Below are 20,455 nucleotides of genomic sequence, written 5' to 3'. Positions count from 1 at the left end.
TGGGCTCAGATATTTGGGCCATCTACAAATGCTTTGAAGTTTGGTTACAGGGTAGAAATTAGGTCCCTGTGCAGCCTTTCCTGCTCCTTCTGCCTCAGTTTCCTAGTTCTGACCTACATACTCTCTAGTCCTGTGTTATATTAAGGCAGGGGGGACGTCACACATAGATCCATCTCCCAAGCTGAGCTTTTCTCAGCGTGGCTCCAGCCTCTGGTCCCAAAGGCATGGATCCTCCCCCAGAGGAGGGTCACTGCAGCCATTCCCATGAGGGATGGTCTGTTCTGGAACGCCCATCCCCTCTGAGATAAAATCAGCATTGCACAGCCTTCATCTCCTCTCTCACATGCAGGCAGCAGCCAGTCCCAGCACCCTGCTGGTATCCTGGTTTTTGCTAGCTTAGATAGGACTTTTCATCTCTGATGGCATCAACAGATTCACCAGTTACTACTGCTCTTCTAAACTGTCAGTGCATCATTTTTTTCTGCTATTTCCACTTCTGCCACGGGACTGATGAGGCTGTTGGAGCTGGTGGATCAGCACAGCCCACGGGAAATCCTGTGCTGCTGCTGGCCATGGCTGGTGGGCATCCTGGGAGCCTGGAGCAGGCTGTGATTCCCTCTCCCTTTCCTCCACCCAGGGCTATCTCCCAGCATCACTCAGAGCATACCTGGAGGAAAATGTTCCAGTGATTTATTTGGACCTTTAACTGCTTTCTCCTTCTTCCCAGAGTATAAATTTTCATCCCAAACTCACACAGGTGTACTCCAGAGAAGGAATAATCTGCAGATGTTGGCTGTTCCCAGCTCTTGACTCACCTCAAGGGCCAGTGACAACTGCTTGTGTCCTTGCCAGGTTCTCTGGGGGACTTACTCACAACTTTGTATTTTGGTATTATTCTACTTCACAGTCAGCCAGGTATCTACAGAGCTGTGAATTGTCCCTTGAGCTGTCATGACAGAGAAATGTTTAATATATAGTAGTGGTTACTTCCCAAATATTAATGCCCTCAGGGCTTGTAGGATTTCCTTTCAATAACTCAGCCTGCTGGTATCTAGGATAGTGCTGTATGTAGGAGGCCACAGGGTAGAATGGGACAAAAAAATTATTTATTTTTCATAAATAAATATTAAGAATCGGTGGCTGCCCCATCCCTGGAAGGTCTCGAGGCCAGGCTGGATGGGGCTTGGAGCAGCCTGGTCTAATAGAAAATGTCCCTGCCCGTGGCAGGGTTTGGAATGAAATGATCTTTAAGGTCCCTTCTAGCACAACTATTCTATGATTCTGTGGTGGTTCTACAATGTCAAATAGTGTACAACCACCTTAATGAAAGCCCCTAGACCTGCCAGCTCTGTGTGTGGCCACCTCCTCTGCAGGGTGTCACTTTACAGAACAATGCCCCATCCTGACCTTTGTCCTTCCCTGCTGGTTCCTTCTCTGCTGAGCCTCTGGCTCGGCATGGCCCTGCCCTGGGCAAAGGGCTAGGCAGTGCTGCAGCATCCCCAAATCCCCAGTGTCCCTGCTCCAGGGCAGCACTGAGCACACATCACACTGAAATAGCTGGGATTTCACTTAAAGCTCTCACAATGAGTCCACAGGGGAAATTAAAGAAGCAAATTAACAGCAGCATCTTTTATTTTCATCATACACTTAAAAGCACCAGATGCATATAATCTTTATTTTTGGCTTTCCTATTAAATGGCAACTGGCATTTGGAAAATCCATATTTAATGTTCTACAGAGGGGAAAAAAGTGTGGGCCAGATGCACTGAGTTTATTTTCTTTAGACCAGCTTGCACAGCTTTGGTGATACCAATTAATACAGATTTCTAGAACTGCAGAGAAAAAACAAACACCACTGATCTTGCTGTTCAGCTATGTTTGAACAGCAGTGCTTATCACCAGTACAGAGCCAGGACAGGGTTCCCTGGGTGGCAGCTGTGGCTGCAGAAGGGACATTTGCTGGGACACTGCAGGCCAGTAGAAGCTGGCTTGCTTTGTGGCTGACAGGGTACTTAGAGTTTCATTTTCCTCAAAGCACCCCTTGAAAATAAAGTCATAGAATTAGAGAACCACAGAATGGTTTGGGTTCAGAAGGGCCTGAAAGAACACCTAGTCCTAAGCTCCCCTATGGGCAAACAAGTCAGGATTGTTGATTTGAAAGGGCAAAACTGTTGCTGGTCTCCCCATTCTGTCTGTGTGGATTTGGCATCACACTCTGAAGCACAGAATCACAAAATATGGTAGTATTTAAATAGTATATAAGTACTGTGGCATTGCTGTTGCTGGTGAGGTCTTCAATAAAGGGCTTTGTATCTCATTCTCTCAAACTGGTGAGGAAATGGTGCTGTGAACAGAGTGAGAAAAAATTGCAGTGGGTGTTGCCTTCACACACAGTCGTCGTTCTGGCTGAACAATTTTAACTGTTGATATGAAATCTTCATTTGAGTAAACTCTCAGTTAAATGTCAAACTGCAGCCATTCTCCCTGTAACTGTGCCTTTGAAAGCATCGTTATTAATATTACTGGTATTATTTTATGTGACTTTTATCATGTGAACAGCTCATTTCTCCTTGAACAGTTCATTTCTCTATCTAACTCCAGAAGGAAAACTTCTCCATTTAACTTAAAAAAATTCCTTCTTGCTAAACATGGAGAAACAAAGAATAATTTGAAGCACACACAGGGCAAATGTGTGGTGCCCTGAACACCAAATCACAATGTGATAGCAGACACGGGTCAATGGTTTTATCCAAACTTATGTTCCTTGGGATAAAACTGCTCCTGACAGGGCTGCAGAGGGTGCACACAACTTGGAAAATGCTTAAGCTCTGGAAAGTAAGGGATAAGAAGAATATCTGGTGGCAAGAAAACCAGCTAAAAAAGCAAAATTATCTCTAATGGAAGGGTTCTATAGGCAAACTCTAAATGATACTGCCCATCACCCCATGCCACACACTGAGACGATTATTTCCAATTTGTCAGGAGCTGCATTTTCTCTTTTCCACTGCTGCTGTAATTCACACAGGGATGGAGCTCCGTGGCTGGGTGTTCCCGTGGCAGGGGGGCTGTGCCAGGTGTGTCCTGGGGGACACTTGGTGGGGACCACACGGAGAGGGGACACGGATATGGCAGGGCTGGAGCTGGCCCTGCCTCTCCAGGCAGCTGCTGCCGTGGGAGGTTCTAACTTGTTATAGAACACGTGAAAGCACAACAGAGCTGCTGCTATTTGTAAGGTAAAGAAGAAAGTTTATTCTTTGTCTTCAACTTTATACTTTTCTAAAGGTGACAGTGGATTGGAGAGTCAATGGGCCACCTCTCCAAACACATTGGACAAACTATTAGTATATCAAGTTTCTCTTCTCCTATGAAGGAATGCAAAACAATATGTTGTTTATAGAAAATTGTGTGAGAAAGTTTTCTAACAGAATGTAAACTCAGAAGGCTTCAGAAAATCTTAAGAATCAGGGCGACACTAACTCTGCCTGCTCCTTCCCCAGCAGCTGCTGCCGTGTAAGATTCCAGCCCTTCCCCAGCATCAGAACCTCTCCCGTGCCACCGCCCCGGGATGGAGCTGGGTGCGAGGTGCCTGGATGGGAAGGTGGCTGCACAGAAAAATGGCTGGATTAGGAAGTGGCCAGCTGGGAGCACATCCCAGGGGCTCAGCAGCATCACCCCACACCCCCAGGAGCACAGAACAGCCCAGGTAAGGGAGGCTGCTGGGAGCCAGCGCTGATGGAGCGGGCTCAGTCCGAGCGGGATCCCGGACCGCTGGTAAACCCAAACTGCCCCATCACTTTGTTTGCTGCCTTCACGGGGAGGGTTTAAAGGCTTTTATGGTGACTTTAAAGCAGGTTTCACTCTGCTGGCACAAAGCAGGGACATATCAAGCATAAACAGTGTCTGCTTTCAAAACTCCTCAATCTTTCTAGGGAGCCACGGATAAGTTTCGATTATCACTGAAGGGAACATGCCCGAGTGAACATTAGTACCTTACAAGTTTCTATCAGCCTAATTCAGAAAACGATTATTTCCTTCCTTCTCTTTACTAATTTTTAAAGTTAGCTGGCTGCAATTCAAACAGAAAACAAACAAACAAACAAACAAACAAAAGCCAACCAACCAAACAAAAACAACAAAAACAAAACAAAACAAAAAAAACCACAAAAAACAACAACAAAAAAACCAAAACAAAAACCAAAACCCAGAATGAAATAAATAAATGGGGCAAATTCCAACACCCAAAAGTGTAATGAAAGAAATGAGACAAATTCCTTGAACTGCACCCAACATGAAAATGAATCTTGGCTGCTCATTAGAGACTGCTGAGCAGGGGATGTTGGCAAATTAAATAATGGGAACTAGAGGGAGGCACAGAAAAAAGGGTCAATTATCTAAATGTCCTCTTATAAGCTGCAATGTTATTTTTTAAATATTGAAGGTAGCAAAAATATATTAGTGTCAAACAGAAAAGCCTCCTGATGCACTTAAAATAAAAAGAAAGGAGTCAGGCATAGCAAAGGAATGGATAAACACAGAATACACCATTGTGTTTTCAGGGTGGGTTAGCAGTGAGTAATTCTCATTCAGGGTATATCTAGGATTTTCCTTCCTTACTATCTCTGGAAAAATTCCCACTTGGATTCCCTAGGTTAATTCAGATGTTGTTGTTTGAGTGCTGCTCATCTGGGTCAAGCAGGGGTTGTCAGTCAGAGGCTGACAAAGTTTTTAAAGCTCTCCCATCTACTTGTTACCAGTGTTGTGCCAGCTTGTTTTTCATCAGTGCTCTTTAAAATTCTGAGTTTTGCTATTTTTTCACTTGAAAGTATCCTTGCACTCTGAGAAGGTGGGGAGCAGGGAGCGTACCAAAGCCAGTCTGCCTTGGAGGCACTATGGGTGGAAAATCAACCTTGGGACCTGCTCCAGAGGTCACCACTGGTCTTTGGGACTGCCACAAGGAGAGCAATTATCAGGCATTGCTAATTGATTATGAATTCTCAGCCATTGCCAAGGGCTCTGGTAGCAGCACTCACTTGAGGAGGTGAATTGTCACCAAGCTTCACCATGCCCCTTCCTGCAGGAGATTTTGGGATTTGTGGAGATTTGGTCCATGGGCTGCAAAACCAAAACACGTCATGACTTGGATGTTACCTTTGTCACAGGCAGGGAAGGAAAATGGGCAAAGCCAAGCAGCTGATGTTGTCATTGGAAAGGGGGCAGGAGAGGGATCTGGGCAGCTGCTCAGCATGACAGCTGTCCCCAGAAATAGTCCCTGCAAACAGCCCTCCCTGCAGCAGAAAGAGAGTAAGATGATGGTCAGGCAATGTGGATCCATCAGGAAGAAATTGTTTCGAGCCCATCTTTCTGTGGGTGTTAGGGGAGAAGGAGATGGCACTATTGTGTATGACATTCTCATAAACAAACAAAGAAGACGTGGTCTTGATGAGACAGGTATTGGGTGGGTGGAAAACTGGTTGCACAGTCAGAAAATTTGTCAGAAGTTCACTGCCAGAAAGGGAGGCAATGGCAAATATGGACCTGAGCCTGTTGCTTTTGTTTCTGTTTATGGTTTGAAATTATTTGTGTTATTTGATGTGCAGCTGGGAGGGATTTGGACACAACAGAGGCCAGATTGATAATCCAAAGGGAGCAGAGAAGCAGTCTGGGAACAGCCCACGATCTGAATTCCAGTCATGCTGGTGAGTGAAGGCAGCGGGTGCAGGGTCTCACTGGAGCCAGGGAAATCATCCCAGCTGCACTGGGAGCCAGGAAAAGCAATGGCTAGGAGGACTTTGTGCTGCACTTCAGCACCAATGGGGTTTGGCTGGAGACAGTCCAAAGGGAGCTGTAAAAATAACAAGAGGTGCCTGGGATGTCAGAGGGGTCAGTAAGAGACACCGAGGAAATGCAGTGTGTCCTTCAGCATGGGGCTCCTGAGGAGGGAGGGGGTTCCCCTTCCTCCTTGCCAGGCAGGACAAGATGTGATGAACTAAAACTGCAGTTTAAGAGAGGTTAAAGACATCTTTGTGCACTTTTTAAGGTACAGTCTGACACTTCCCTGCTAACACGCTTTGCCTTCCCCACTCCTGATTGCCTGTAAGCCTGGTTTAGCACAATATGTATTCCAGTAACTCACGTGGCTTTGGTGAATTAGCTACTTAACCCATGGGAATTGTACCATTATCTTCAGAGGAACTAGAAAAATAAAGTGCATTTATAAGGTTTTTATTGTTTTCACCCCACCATCAGCATTCCATTTAAGGACATCAAAAGATTAAAAAAACCAGATAGAGACATCTGCCAGAGTCTCTGGAGATGAGTGTTGCACTTTCTTCTAATCCAGACCCAGCCTTTGGAGCCTCTCTATGCCTTCACAAAACAGAGGATTTGGGGTTTTTTTTTGTATTTAAGAGGCATCTGAAAATCCTTATACTGTGTTTAAACAGAAAACTGTGTCAGCACAGTTAAAAAATGCTGGCACTTGCTCTGCACAGATTAAAGATGATAAATTACCCTTTGTTGCTTGGACTCCATTTACAGCTTCTCTCGCAGGCTCGTGTAACACTGAGGCAGCAGCAGGGACATGGAGCAAAGCCTGGCTGCAGGCTGGATTTTCCCCTCCAGCACTTTTAGTTTCTTCTCTAGACCTGAGAGAAGAGCTGCAGGGAGCAGCCTGTCCCCTCCTGCACCCTCCCAGCATGGCTTCACCATGAGGAGTTTGCTGGCTGACCTTGACAGATACATCCAGGCATTCCACCTCTTCCTGGAGAGGTCCATGGAGCACCAGAGCACGCGGGAGTTCGTGGAGAGGCGGCTGCCGGGCATGATCGCCAGGTAACAGCGAGGTGCCACCCTGGGCTGGGGGCAGCCACGGTCCCTCGGGGGTGCTGGCCTGGGGGGCTGCCTGGAGAGGCACATTGCTGTTCCCTGCCCTGTCTGCTGGCTTCTGAAAGGGCTTGGCTGGAGAATTGCACACATTGCGTGGTGGCTCTCCGGGATGGAGGATCCTAGCCAGGAAGAGATAAGGCTGCATTGTTTCCTCGCACATGAACACAGCTGGCCCTGAGTCAGCTCTGAAATGCTGTAACAGATGCTGCATTCTAGCCTCAAACTTGATGGAAGGCAGCTTTTTAAAAGGAGTGTTCAGGTAATGTCGCTATAGGACACGTGAAAGCACGACGTGAGCCACCTGCTATTTGCAAGGTAAAGAAGAAGGTTTATTCTCTGACTCCGACCTTTATACTTTCCCAAAGGTGACATTGGATTGGAGAGTGAATGGGCCACCTCTCCAAAGACATTGGACAAACCACCAGTACATCAGTTTCTCCGCCCCCATAAAAGAATGTAAACAATATGTTGTTTACAGAAATTGTGTGGGAAAGTTCTCCAACAGAATGTAAACTCAGAAGGCTTTAGAAAATCTTAATAATCAGGGTGACAAGGTAATATTTAGGGTTTCTCTAGGATGGCTGGATCATGCTCCTGCTCTCCTGCCAGCGTGTGTCCTTTGCTGGACCCCTCACTTTGCAGGCTGGCTTGGGAGCAGGCAGCCAGAATCAAATCCTGGCTCTGGGGAGGCTTTTCTCAGGGCTTCATGGCTCTGCCAAAGCCTCACTCAGGGATTTTAGGAGCATTACACTCTCCCATAGCCCTCCCCCTTGTGCATAACGCAGAACTTCTACCAATAATATTTAAGCTGCTGGTCCAGATCCAGAGGGCTCTCTGTTCCTCAGAGCACAGACACAGAGAAGGTGTGTACTTGCTTCTGCTTGTGTTCCCTCATAATAAAAGCAAAATGCCACCTCTACAAATCGCCAAAATAATTGGAAATCTTGAATGTCCAAAGGGGAAGAGTCCTGAATCTGATCCCTCCTGCCCACTTGTAGGTATGCCTGTGTACACACACATTACATTTGGGTTTTGCCCTGCAAATTTTAGTCTTAGTGGGATCTCCAGTGTTTCACATCATGCATGGAGCCCTCTCTACTGGGCAGCTCTCCTAAAATGTACAAATAATGTTTTTCAGTATTGGAATTTGGAAGTCTGCAATCAATGTTTTAAGCGTTGGAGGTGGAGCAGATATGTATGGACTTCAATATTGAAATGTTTTTTCCTTTTTCTTTTTTAAAGAATAGAGGACTAAAAATTGCAAAAGGAGCAGAATGGGAAATAAGTCTTTCCTTGATAAGTCAGCTCCAGGGGACAGGTGGTGTTAATTGGTGTGTGACCACATTATCTGAAAACAGCTTGTGCCTCCCCACTCTGATTCCTCTATGTCCTCCACAAAAACCTCTCCTACACCATCACTCCTCAAAGGCAGAGAGAAACTTTAGCTGCTCATAAGGTTTCTATACAAAAACAAAACAAGACAAAACAAAGCAAAACAAAAAAGCAGCAAAAAAACCCATCCAAACCCCAAACAAAATAATGTCTTATATTTCTCAGAATATTACGATTTTACCTGCATTACAATATTTCCCCTGGAACTTTATTGAGGTGCTAACTCCCATCACTGCTATGTAAGAGCCATGGCTAAGCTCTGCTTTGGCTGTTTGCTGACCACCATCAGTGTACAATCTCCTCCTGGAGCTACTGACCCCCAAAACACTGGAGCTGAGCATAAGCTCCAGAGGAAATCCAGAAGAAATCACAAATAAAGTCTTTTATCTGACACTCACTGAATGGAAAAACAATACCAGTAAGATCAAGTGGCTTCTTTTCATTAAATTCTTGCTGAAGTGTCTCCATAATTAAAACCTATGTTTCCTTCTCTGCCCATTAAGTCACCATACTTAAATTGTATATGAACAGTTAATCTAGTTTAGATGCTTTAGTTGTACCATCACCAAAGACTAAGCTTAGTTTTGTCAGTCTCTCTTCCATAAAGTAATTGTATGCAAATGGCTGGCATTAGCTATAAAACAGACAGTGTGACAGAGCAGGAACATTGATCTCCAAAGGAAACTGTTCTTTGGGGAGAAAAAAGTGAAAGAAGAAAAGGAAAGGAAAGGATAAAGGAAGATGTTTTTAACAGGAACACTTTACTTAGTGTGGTACTTCACTCCCTGGCCAGAGACAGTCCAGCTTGCCATCAATCAATACATCACTTTGTGATGTCAAAATCCCCAAATCATCCAGCCCCACCTGCTCACGGGTTGGTTCTCTCCATGGGCCATTTTTAGGCCGGGAGGGAGCCGATCCCCACATCCCTCCAGCTGATACTGGCTGCTGTGGGAGGGCAATGATGGAGCTGCTGCCCCGACCCCACCTGCCCCTGCGCTTCACTGGGAGGAGGCACAGAAGGAAAATGTTTCCTCTCCGATTTTGCAGCTTGGGAGGCCCATCCCATCCCATCCCATCCCATCCCATCCCATCCCATCCCATCCCATCCCATCCCATCCCATCCCATCCCATCCATCCCATCCCATCCCCCCTCCTGAACACAGCTCCTTTTTGTGTTCACACTCCAGCGCGCTGCACTCTGTACCTTTGAAAACCATAAAAGTCATCAGCGCTGCTAGAAAGTAGCAACTGGGCTATAAACTATCCCGTTACGTAAAATGTTTAATTAGAAACTTAATGGTGAACATAGTGGTAGCCTTTAAAAGGTAATTGTGTTGGAGAGTTTAAATAATTTGGATAGCCTAATTGCCAAATTGTTGATAATGCAAGCTGCCACCGATCTGAGTGTAAAATGCCTCAGGACACTTGTTTGCATATAAAAGAGCTAAGTGAAGTCATTTAAGGCTGTGGAATAAATTATGAGTCAAAGGGGTAGGTTTTTTGGTTAAAAACAGTACAAGGGTGATTTGGCCACACAAGAGCAGAAAGGGAATATTTTAACCTATTTGTATATGAAAATACAAAATTCAATTTTTTAATTTTGTTTTTTAAATCAGGACCTGCACAGCCTTTTCAAAGGACTAATCATGTTATGGAAAGTTGGTAAAGCAACTGAAAATCTAGTGCAGTAGTTAATTACAAATTCTGTGCTTCCAAATTTTACCATGGCAGACTACAGAGTACAGGGCTTGCAGTGATAGCAAAGCTGCAGCTCTTTCTGCTGCCTCAGAAATTAGATTTCCCTCCCTCAAAGAACGTGCTTCCAGAGATGGCATGGGAATGTTGGTATTGCTGGTTGCTCTAAGAAAGACATGTAAGTCTGAGAAAGTGCAACTCTTGCTCATTTTGTATATTGTGTCCTCTGGGCACTAATGAGCAATTTGGTGCCCAGTGTTTTCCTTTTGTTCCTCAAATATTCTGCACGATGGAGCCAATGCTGAAGTGGTGGGAGTCCAGGGCTCTCAAAATGATGAGGGTGGGCAGAGGCTGTGCAGTTCCTCCTTCCACAGCCACTCAGCAAGGGTCTGTCTGGCCATCAGGGTGGTCTTCCATTCAGTGCAAAACTTTGTTCATTTGTAGGGAATTTTATAACATGGAGTTCTGTGTGAGCACGAGGAAATCTTCCAGGAGAAAGCTCAATATTTACTTGTAACACGACCCCTGAATCTATCAGTCACTGTAGTTACTCTCTGTTTCACTCTTTCTTACCCTCATTTATTCTGCTGTTATTTTTTCCACCTAAAATCTATCCAAGCACAATAAGCAGAGGTTGGAGAAAGTTGAGCAAGTCAGCAGGATATTGTCCCTGGACCCATGCCTCAGTCAAAAATATCATCCCCCTGAGTTTCCTCCACTACAGATGGGGTGAGATGGCTGAGAATTATGGAGCTATTTTTAAATTTTGAAATCTTGGATCTACCAGTACATACATCAATAAAATAATTACAGCTGGCCTGAGCAGTGTTTAGATAGATTTATTCCTCAACAAAAACATGCAATACAGGAATCTCTGGGGTATTCTGTAAACAAAGGTTAGCTAAACACAAATGGTATGTTCTCTATTCATCATTCTTTTGGGAAAAGTCACAGGACAATAAAGACAAACAGATATGAGTATTGTCTCTGATTCCAGTGTAAACATATATTCCCTTTCCCTCCCCCATATGACCTTGTAAACAGTGAGGTGCCTGGCTAAAAATGCTCCTACTGAATCCTGAGAAGTGCTGCCAAGTTTGCTGGTGACTTGGAACCATCAGAACTGGCACCATGAGAGTCGTGTAGGATGTCCCCCTCGAGGTTAGACCATGTCCAGAAAAAGAGAGGTCAAGCATAACCGTGTCAGGTTTTCCCTTGGCCCTGGTGGTGCCAGTCAGAGGGGAGAAATTAAGAAAGTGGGACTGATATTTACATTTTTCTCAAATCCTAGAGCTCAGCCTTCAGTTACAACCTACTGAGAATACAAAGCAGCTTGGACTTGTATGGTGCATCTCTACATAAATGGCAGAAATCAATCTGCCAAGCTGGGAGTGTGATGGTGGTGGAGATTTCCTTTGCCTGAGCTTTGTTTTCATTCTCTGTTTTGTGTCCTTTGCCTGAGCTTTGTTTTCATTCTCCGTTTTGTTTTGCTTCTTTAGGTGAGATGGACTTGCAGATCTTCTCAAAAGTACGAGCCAGATATCCCGGGGTCACCATCAACAATAACGTGATAGAGCCAAGTGCTGACCAAATCTCCAAGTACAAAGGTATTTTTACATTAAATAAATTACATTTACATTAGTTATTTTACATGCATTAAAAAGTGTTGAAAGGTAGATGGCCCTGTGTCCAAATGACTTCTTATCAGAACTGTTTCTTTAAAGTTAAAAAATTTAGTTTCATGCTTTTTTGCCATCATTGCTTCTCAACGATGATCACTCTCATTAAAATCTTAGTCTCTCACACTGCAAAGAACTCTGCATGGCAAATGCTTGCCTAGGCAGACTTTAAAAGCTAAACAAGCTGGGAAGTGAGGGTGATTGTATGGGAATGGAGTGAAATCCCAGCATTTCAGAAAGTTTTTGCACTTCAACTTGTGTTGAATTAGGATCCTTCCTCAGCATCAAAGGGAAAGTCTTAGTGTCTCATGGTAATTCTCTCACATCTTAAAAATCGTTTCCAACAAATACCTAAACCTCACAGTGGGGCACTAAATTAGTAACCAGGCTTTGAATTAGAAAACAGGGAAAGGAAAGCAGGAGTGATAGGAAAGATTTTTGCCGTGTGCTCTGGGGCTCAGAGCTTCTTTCCTTCCCCTGGCCCAAAGGTCTAAGCAGCATCCATGAAGGAAAATGGAACATTTTCTGAGGAGGAATGAGTGTTAACCAGGGTACTTTGATCAAATTGCCCAACAGCAGGGTTTGGTTATCACTGGATTAGAGCCTCCCAGGATTAACTCCAGGTGATTCTGGTGTTGAGGGAGGTGACCCCAGCCCTGAGCAGAGCACACCTGGCTGGAGAGCCATCCTGAATGGATGTGACAGCGAGGAATGAACCTCATCAGCTGAGTCTCTTGCTGGAAAGGCTCCAAACCATAGTCAATACCAGGCTGTAAAGCCACACTGTAAATCTCCAATCTTGCTCTTGCTGAAGTCCTTAAAAATGAAGCATTCCCAGTGTGAATCAGCTTGTGGAAGTCAAAGGGGAAAAAAAAAACCAAAAACCAGTGAGGTAGCTCAGAACCACTGGAAGCACCAAAGACTCCCAGGACAAACCTAATTTTTTTTGGATCTTTCTCAATTTAACACAGACCTGATGTTTTAAAAGATGCCTTGTGCAAAATCCCTGGTGCTCTTATGTTGCTGCAGACTGAAATGGTGAAGGGTGGGCACCAGAGCATCTTCTCTGTTTGTAAGACAGTTTGTGCACTCGAACAAAGAATTTCTGTCCTGTCTGGGCTACACTGGACTGGATTTGCTCTGAATCTTTCCAGTGGTGCCACCATCTGCCACCAATTAACTGACAGTCCTATCCTACTGCAGTGAGTTTCTTTCCAGAAGAAAGTAAAAGAAAATATAAAATGTTGTCCTTATTTTAAGTTTTATGCTAAACTAGAAATTAAATATTAATCTGAACTTTTTTCTTTAAACTTTCTTATTTGGCAATTAATCATGTCCCCAGTAGCTACCATTAATTAGGTTTCTGAGGCCTAAGATTTTCAGTAGAGAATTAAAAGCATTACCTGCACCTCTGAGGATTCAGCAGTTATGTCTTTGCCTCACCAAATGCTTTCTCCATGGGAAAGAGAAGCCAAGCTCATGAGAGAAACTCCTTACTGGGATGTGCAGTGATGACAAACCCGGGTTTCTCTTGGGCTGTGGCATGTGATGGAGGCTTTCCTCAAAGCCTCATGGGCAGGCTGTGCCTTTCCTGCACTCCTGGTGGATCCCTTGGTGGCCATGGTTGGGGTCTTGGTGGCCCCACAAACCAGCTGCACCACCAGCACAGCCGCAGGCAGCCCAGCTTTGATGGCACCCATCAGGTACACAGCCAGCTTCTGACTGGGAAAAGAATATGTGATGAACCCAGGGAAAAGGCAGGAAAATTTTTCATAATGGATTGAGATGAATATTTAGGCAGTAATTTACCCTAATCCCATAATGAATTTGCACTTCCAAGAATCTGGACTTTGAAGGCCCAGCCTGGAAAACAATTCAGTTTTCTTCACAGCTCCTCCTTGCAGACAGACCAACAATTAAACTGAACCAGATTGCCCCAGATTATTGGTGAGGGGGATAAGAGCTGCTTCTGAGTGTAGAACAGCAAATTAAATCTGAGCTGCCAGCGCTGGGGCCAGTGGCTGATAAATGGGAGCTCACTGAAAGGGGTGGCCCTTTTCCAGCCACACAAGAGAGGAGATAAGCCCTGAAGGAGCATTTCTCATCTGCCTGATGGGGACGTGTCCAAATCAGAGCCCAGAAGGAGGAACATTGTTGTCAGTGGTGTAAAGGCACTGGTTTCAGCAACTGTGCTCTGTAGCTGAGGCTCAGCCTGCCTTTTGAGTTTTAAATTGATGCTAACTCCAGTGAAGCACAGGAGCTGACCCAGAGCCTGCTTTGTCCTGGAGCAATCCTGAGTGCCAGGCAGGGAGATGAGCTCCATATGCCAGCAGATGGACATTAGTATTCCCTACATTATGAAATTATCTCTCCATTTTGCTCCCATAAAACCAGAGGGGATGCAGCAATGAGCCAGGCCCTCAGTGTAACTTGTTCTTTGAATCCACTTCTCCAGATTTCTGTTTCCCTCAGTTGCTGATGTGCATTGAATTGAGGTCTGAAGACACTCCATGTGTCACTCCTTAAAGCTCTTTGCTTTCAAACACTGTCACCCCTTTTGCCTGAAGCAGTTGGTCAGAACTGAGGACTTCTGAAAAATTGTTTCAACACAGAAGCCACTGAATGTCAAGAGATGGGTCCTTGCTTTTGGAACAAAGCTCCTTCCTCTCCTACCATCCTAGTTACACAAATTTAGAATACATTTGCTTTTTCTGCCCTTCTCAGTCTTTAAATTGTGCTTCTCAAGAAACCCCTGCTTTGATCCACCCTTGAGCACCTGTTTTTATTTGGGAAATTCCTCCACCGTGGCCTGACCTGCTCAGCCATGTGGGTTTTCTGTGGCACGTAAGTGCTGGGGCCATCAGTCCTCCTATTCCCCATGAAATGTGCTGCTCATGGCCTCATAACAATCTGTCCCAGCCAACATCTTTTAACATCTTTTAATTCAGCTTGAGCCAGTCATGGGGAAGAAATTACTTTTTTTTTTTCTTTTTTTTTATCTCAGGTAAAACCAGAGGAGCTCAAATGAGGCAGAAAAGGGAAAAGCAACAGACTCTTTTAAGATTTTACCCTATAAAGCTTCTACAGTCTTCTCCTCACATATGGGCTCAAGGTTTAAGATATTCCACTGTTGTGTTAAACTGGTACCAAAACTCTCAACCTAAATAGGGCTTTTGGATGTATTAAAGCTCTGAGTGGAAATCAGCCCCATATTTGCAATTGAGATAACTCTCTCCTGCCTTCTCCTCTATTTCAGAGCGTGTGGCTCAGGCATCAAACCTGGAGAACATAAAGTTTACCTGGCACAAGGAGACAGCTAATGAATATGAAAGTCGAATGAATGCAGAAAAGAAAACTAAAAAATGGGACTTCATTCACATGATCTAGGTAAGAGTCTCTGCAAAGTAAATGCTGCCAAAGACTCAGTTGTTAAGAGTATGCACGAAGTATGTGACCTCATTATCCACTCTTAGGGGAAGAAAGGTGAGTTTACTTCCCAGTAATTTGAAGTGCTTTAGCATAAATGAACTGCAAAAATGAAAAGCAGCTTTGAGCACAGTAGTCCTATTAACCAGGCTGTGGGTGGCAGTCAACTAAGAATATATTTTAGCTAGTGTCTTCAAAAGCTCCTTGTCCTCTCCATGAAATTGCCTTTCTATTTCCAAGTTCACTGAAACCTTCACTGAAGAAAGGCAAATACCTTTATCTCAGGCTGCTGAATAACGTGAGCTCAGACCTGGCAGTGCCAGAGAGCAGGCAGGGCATGAGAGCCCAGAGCCTGCAGTGGGAGCCCACTGCCCACCCCTTCCTCATGTGCCTCACTGTCCTGCTTTTCTGTCAGGAATGCCCACGTTTGGTTCTTTTTAACAGCGTTACAATAGTCACCTGCATGGCACTGTGTGTCTCTAATCATCTCTGCTTTTTCCAGATGCTCTACTATGTGAAAGATATCCCAGCAACTATCCAGTACTTCCACAGCCTCCTGGAACCGCAGGCGAAGCTCCTCATGATCCTGTGTCAGGTGAGAGCTGCTCCAGCAGCACTGCTCAGTCAGGAAAGGGCTCCGAGGACCTTTGGGGTTCCTGTGTGTAGCAAAGGCCACAGAGGTGAGCAGACATCCCCTGAAACCTGACCACTGTCCGTGTCTGTGTGGGTCGTAAGGATTGAGGATTTATGAGCCAAAACCCCGTACCGTGGGCACTTCTATAAATGAGAATTTATTCAGCCAGATTAAAAATAAAAAAAAAAGTAATTTTATTAGCAGTCAAATTCTATCTAGCCAGCCATGGAAAAAGACAGAGCCGAGCCCGGGAATCGACCCTGGGTGTGCAACAAGGAGTCAGCCTCAGCAGAGGTTTTCCCCTATGCCCACACACCTCCATCCTGGCACAGGCGGTTTTTATAGGGAAAATTCCGCCTGCAGCCAAGATTTCAGCAATCCATCTTTTCTTCTATTCAAAGTCCATAGGTTAATAAGATTTTCTTTTTTTGGTGAATCCCTGATGAAAGTTTACAGGAAGGCTGCATTCACATGGATCTGTCTGAGGATTTCCATGAGATCCATCTTGGGCCGTTCATGCGATGATCAGCACCCGATGGTCAACACCAGGAGCCCAGCCATGGCCCATCTCCTGGCCGAGCCACATCCTTTTACTTGTAAATCAGTTTTCAATATACACCCAGTCTCGCCTGCAAAGCGGGGAGGAACTAATACAAACGGGCATAATCTAACAAGTATCCAACATTACATATTTCATACAGGGAATGGCACAAATTATATTTACTACACATAACAGCACAAAGCAGCTTTCACTGCCCTTCCCCATCCACAGCCTGTCCAGGGATGGAGGCCCTGCAGCAGGAGAGGCTCCACCTGCAGCTCTCACTCACAGGAGCCCCTTCAGCCTCTGCTGTGTGCTGGAAAAGGCTCTCCAGGCTGGGCACTGCATTTTCTCTCTCCCAGAGAACTTGTGGCATTAAGCAAATGGCTGCGGGGGGCTCGGAAGTGCCATACAGCAGGTGTTGGAGCACATATGGTTCATTTTCTTTTCAAACTGCCCATTTCCTTAATATCATCATTTTGGGTACAAAACAGCATTCTCAGGCTGTTTCGGATCTCACAGAGATTCTCTGAGGTCAATCCAGCAGGAAAATGTCGGAGCAGAGTAAATGACAACCTTTTAATACTGTGGGCAAGGTATGCCAGAGACAGTGCAGTGGTGGAGCCTAATTTGACTCTAAAAATCCTTTAATTTGCCTCAAAAGCTGTGGAAATTTCAGCTGTGTAAACAGTCACATCTAGCAGCTCTGAAAGCTATGTTAAGCATAATTTATTCAGAGGTTTAAGCTTAATTTCTCATTGAATTTGGCCACCTCTGCAAATGTGATGAAGTTCCTTTTATTTTGTTCATGAAGGATCCACTCTGAAGTGACACTTCTGACCTGAATTTATTCAACTACTTTTTTCCCCAAAACGTTTTTGGTTTGAAGTGTTTTCAGTTTACAGCAAGAAATCTGTATTTGAAATTATTTTTAAAAGCCTATTCATGTTCTTTGGCTGAATGAGACTAGATAGTAGTATCAGACTATTGCTGATTACCTGCATATAGTTAATTGAAACTCTTTTCTAGTTGCTTAACATGTCCCTTTGGATATTCATAGAATGTGAATACAGGAAAGAATGTGCAGGGGCTGAGGAGCTGTTGCCACACCTCGCAGACAAAAGCAGAGCCAAATGCTGAGCCTTGCATTCAGGTAGGGGATAATTGCACCGAGTCACACAGCACTGACACCGGCACATTTCCTGCAATTAGTGCTCTGCATTCCATTTCCACCAGGCGAAAGAAAATATTGTCGCCTCTCTTCTAAACACCAAACTGTTGATTTGATTATAAATAACTGTTTGCAGATAAAGCAACTGCAAAACCACGAGTAACAGGTTTTACTACCTAGGGAGAATTGTTGTTGTATACAGCACACAGAATTTTCGAGAGATGCTCATTAGGCTCAAAATTATTTTCATCCTGTCCAGTCATTCTGAGTGTGAAAAACGCCAAGCACTTTGTTTTTAAAATTTTAAAAGTTTAATAATAATGAAATGGTTATAAAAATAATACAATTAGAGTAATAAAGTTTACAGTTAGGACAGTTACAAGACAATAAAAAGCAAAGAATTATGGACGTCAGGATGCTCTTGGACACTAAGTCATGAAAACCATGACTTGTGAACAAAGGAATCACCCTTAAACCAATACACTTGTTGCATATTCATATATCCTTCATGGTTATGCATACATTCTATTTAAAACAAGAAACTCTGTTGTATGTCAACTGTTTCCTTTAATCCCCTGGCTTCTTCGAGTCTGAGCAAGGCCTGAAGAAATTAGTTTCTTCTGATAAGAAGCCACAAATTCCTCTCCTTTGGAAGATTTAGGTGTTCTTCAAAGGGAGTATCTCATTCTGAAAAAAAACTCCCCCCACATACATAATCTCTATTTTAACATTATGTTGGAACCTAAAACTATATTTAAAACACTACTTAAGGGAATTAATACAGTATAACTTTCTAACATTATACATATAATATTCATTGTAATATTTGTGAAAATCCAATCATAAAATATGCATTTTTCACACTGAGTAATCCTTCTAAAAATTATTTACAGTAGAAATACCAAAGCAGAGATCCAGGCTGGGGGAAAAGAAAGATGTGAAGATGTATGTGGGGACTTTTCAGCTTACCCAGCTGGTTTGCTTTATAAAATGTCTCTTGAGAAGAGGTACACAAGTGTGAGCTGCTCTGGCCTCAGCTGGGGGCTCGAGGAGAGGTGCTGGAGCTCCAGGGTAGGTGCCCACCCACTCCTGCAGCCCCCAAACCTGCAGGGAGGCAGCCAGCTCCACTCTGCCCCAGGACACATCCCAGCTCTGGAAAGATCCCACTTGCAATGATGGCAACTGCTTAAAAAACCCAGACAATCCAAACTGCTTTCAAATTGTGTTCTTCCTTAACTCTGAGTGTTTTTCTGATGGTTTATCTCTTAGGAAAGAGTGGCTGGGAAACACTGTGGAAGAAGTATGGATCTTCCTTCCCTTTGGAATGTCTTTGCTCTTATGTTTCCTCTGCTGATTTGCCAAGGATGCTGGATTCAGCTGGGGTGAAGTCCCAGCTCTACGAGCTCCCATCCCACATGGACATAACCAGCTGCTTTACGGAAGGGGACAAAGATGGGGAGCTCTTGCTGGATTTCCCGACAGAAACACTTGAATTTGCTGAAATTGCCCCTGCTGAACTAAAGCATCAGGTGATGGAGGAGCTAAGAAAGCCTGGGTGCAGTGAAATCAGAGATGGGAAAGTGTTTTTCAATAACAACCTGGGTGTAATAGTGATTGAGCCATGAGTTAACCTCTTCTTCTTAACCAAAGCAAAGAGATACAAACTATTAACAGCTGAAATGCATTTTTTCATCTTTTATAAATGGCTTAATTTACTTTAGCACTGATAATAATTTTTGGAGCTTGTTAAGAAATCAGTATTAACATCTGTTTTTATAAGTGAGCTTTAATACTTGATTAATTCCACACTAATCTACGAATGTTTAACTCACTAGGCAGTAAATTGTGCTTTATCATACAGATGTTGTGTAATCAGCTGTAACTCTCAGGCACTCAGGCACTGCAGAAACCTAACCATTTCCTAAGGAATAATCCAGAACTACCTGTGGTTCCACCACCTTCATTTAAAAACTCTCTATAGACTAAACAAGCAAATTGCAATTTCTTGGTGCAGCTGGCAGGAGTGCAGTCTCGGAGTGACCAAGCATTGGGTGGATCTTTGATGGCATTTCTTGAGCTTGTGACTTGAGGATCTCATACCTGCAGCTGCTGTGAAGGTGGCCTCACACCTGCATGTTCCACAACTGCCTGCTCCTGCCTCTGCAGGCATCTCTGTTTAATGGCACTGCTTCCCCTTCCTGTATTTTTACTTTATGATGTAGCTGCAGAATAAATTGTGTGCCAGGTCCACAGTGGCACTACAGGAGGGAAGCAAGGGAAGGTGTTTGAGGCACAGGGTTGGGAAGAAATGTCCTGGGGAGGTGGATTGCAGTGGTGAGCTCCAATGCAAAGTCTTTGTTAGGAATCAGCTGCTGCAGTCACATAGAGCTTTTTTTGTGTTTTTAATTAACCACACGATGCTTCTGGTCCCAGTCTTCCCCTGGCCTGTGAGCTTTGTAATAAGGAAAATGTAAAAATAAACTTTGATACCAAAATGACTGGTTCCAGCAGCATTTTTTTTTTTTTTTTCATTTTCACTGGCATTGTGTCAGATACATCTATTCACTATACAAGGGATTCAGCAAGAAGGGGTTTCACCTCCTCAGCCTCTTCTCCATGTGAGGCTGTTGTGGTTGATGCATTTGTTTTGCTAAATGATTTTATAGTTTTCAGAACTGTTTTCTCTCTACAAGGCACAATACATGGTGGGATACAATAGAGTCGCTTGAATGGATTTAACAGCCTGAATACTCGATTTATCCCCTGAGACAGGTGTGATTTCTGCCATTGAAATAATTTGATTCAGTGTTGAAATGGTTTGCTTTAGGTAATACTTTAGCTGCAAGGAATTATGGTTTTTTTTTTGCACACACATTTCTGATACAATATAGATTATTAATCATTTGAAGTGGTTTCAAGAGATTATATTTGGTATAATAGCTGTTTATATTTATTTTGGGGCAAGTTATTTGGAACACAAATTTCTCTTGGCGCTCAAATGTTAATTCTTGTGGATTTTAGAATGTTTC

The 20,455-nt window shown here is 44.0% G+C and overlaps 1 protein-coding gene across 1 annotated transcript; it reads left to right on the top strand.

Moving 5' to 3' along the window:
* The first annotated feature begins 6,613 nt into the window (after window positions 1-6,613).
* LOC110480615 (histamine N-methyltransferase-like) lies at window positions 6,614-19,051 on the top strand. The gene is given in 6 exon segments (XM_077784821.1): window positions 6,614-6,831; window positions 8,024-8,074; window positions 11,473-11,582; window positions 14,911-15,041; window positions 15,583-15,681; window positions 18,701-19,051. Coding segments are annotated over 6 exon segments (867 nt in total). The 5' UTR covers window positions 6,614-6,706.
* Window positions 19,052-20,455: the final 1,404 nt, after the last annotated feature.

The sequence above is a fragment of the Lonchura striata genome, chromosome 8, assembly GCF_046129695.1.
Source record: "Lonchura striata isolate bLonStr1 chromosome 8, bLonStr1.mat, whole genome shotgun sequence".
NCBI classification, from domain to species: Eukaryota; Metazoa; Chordata; class Aves; order Passeriformes; family Estrildidae; genus Lonchura; species Lonchura striata.
This window is presented reverse-complemented; position numbering and strand designations above follow the sequence as displayed.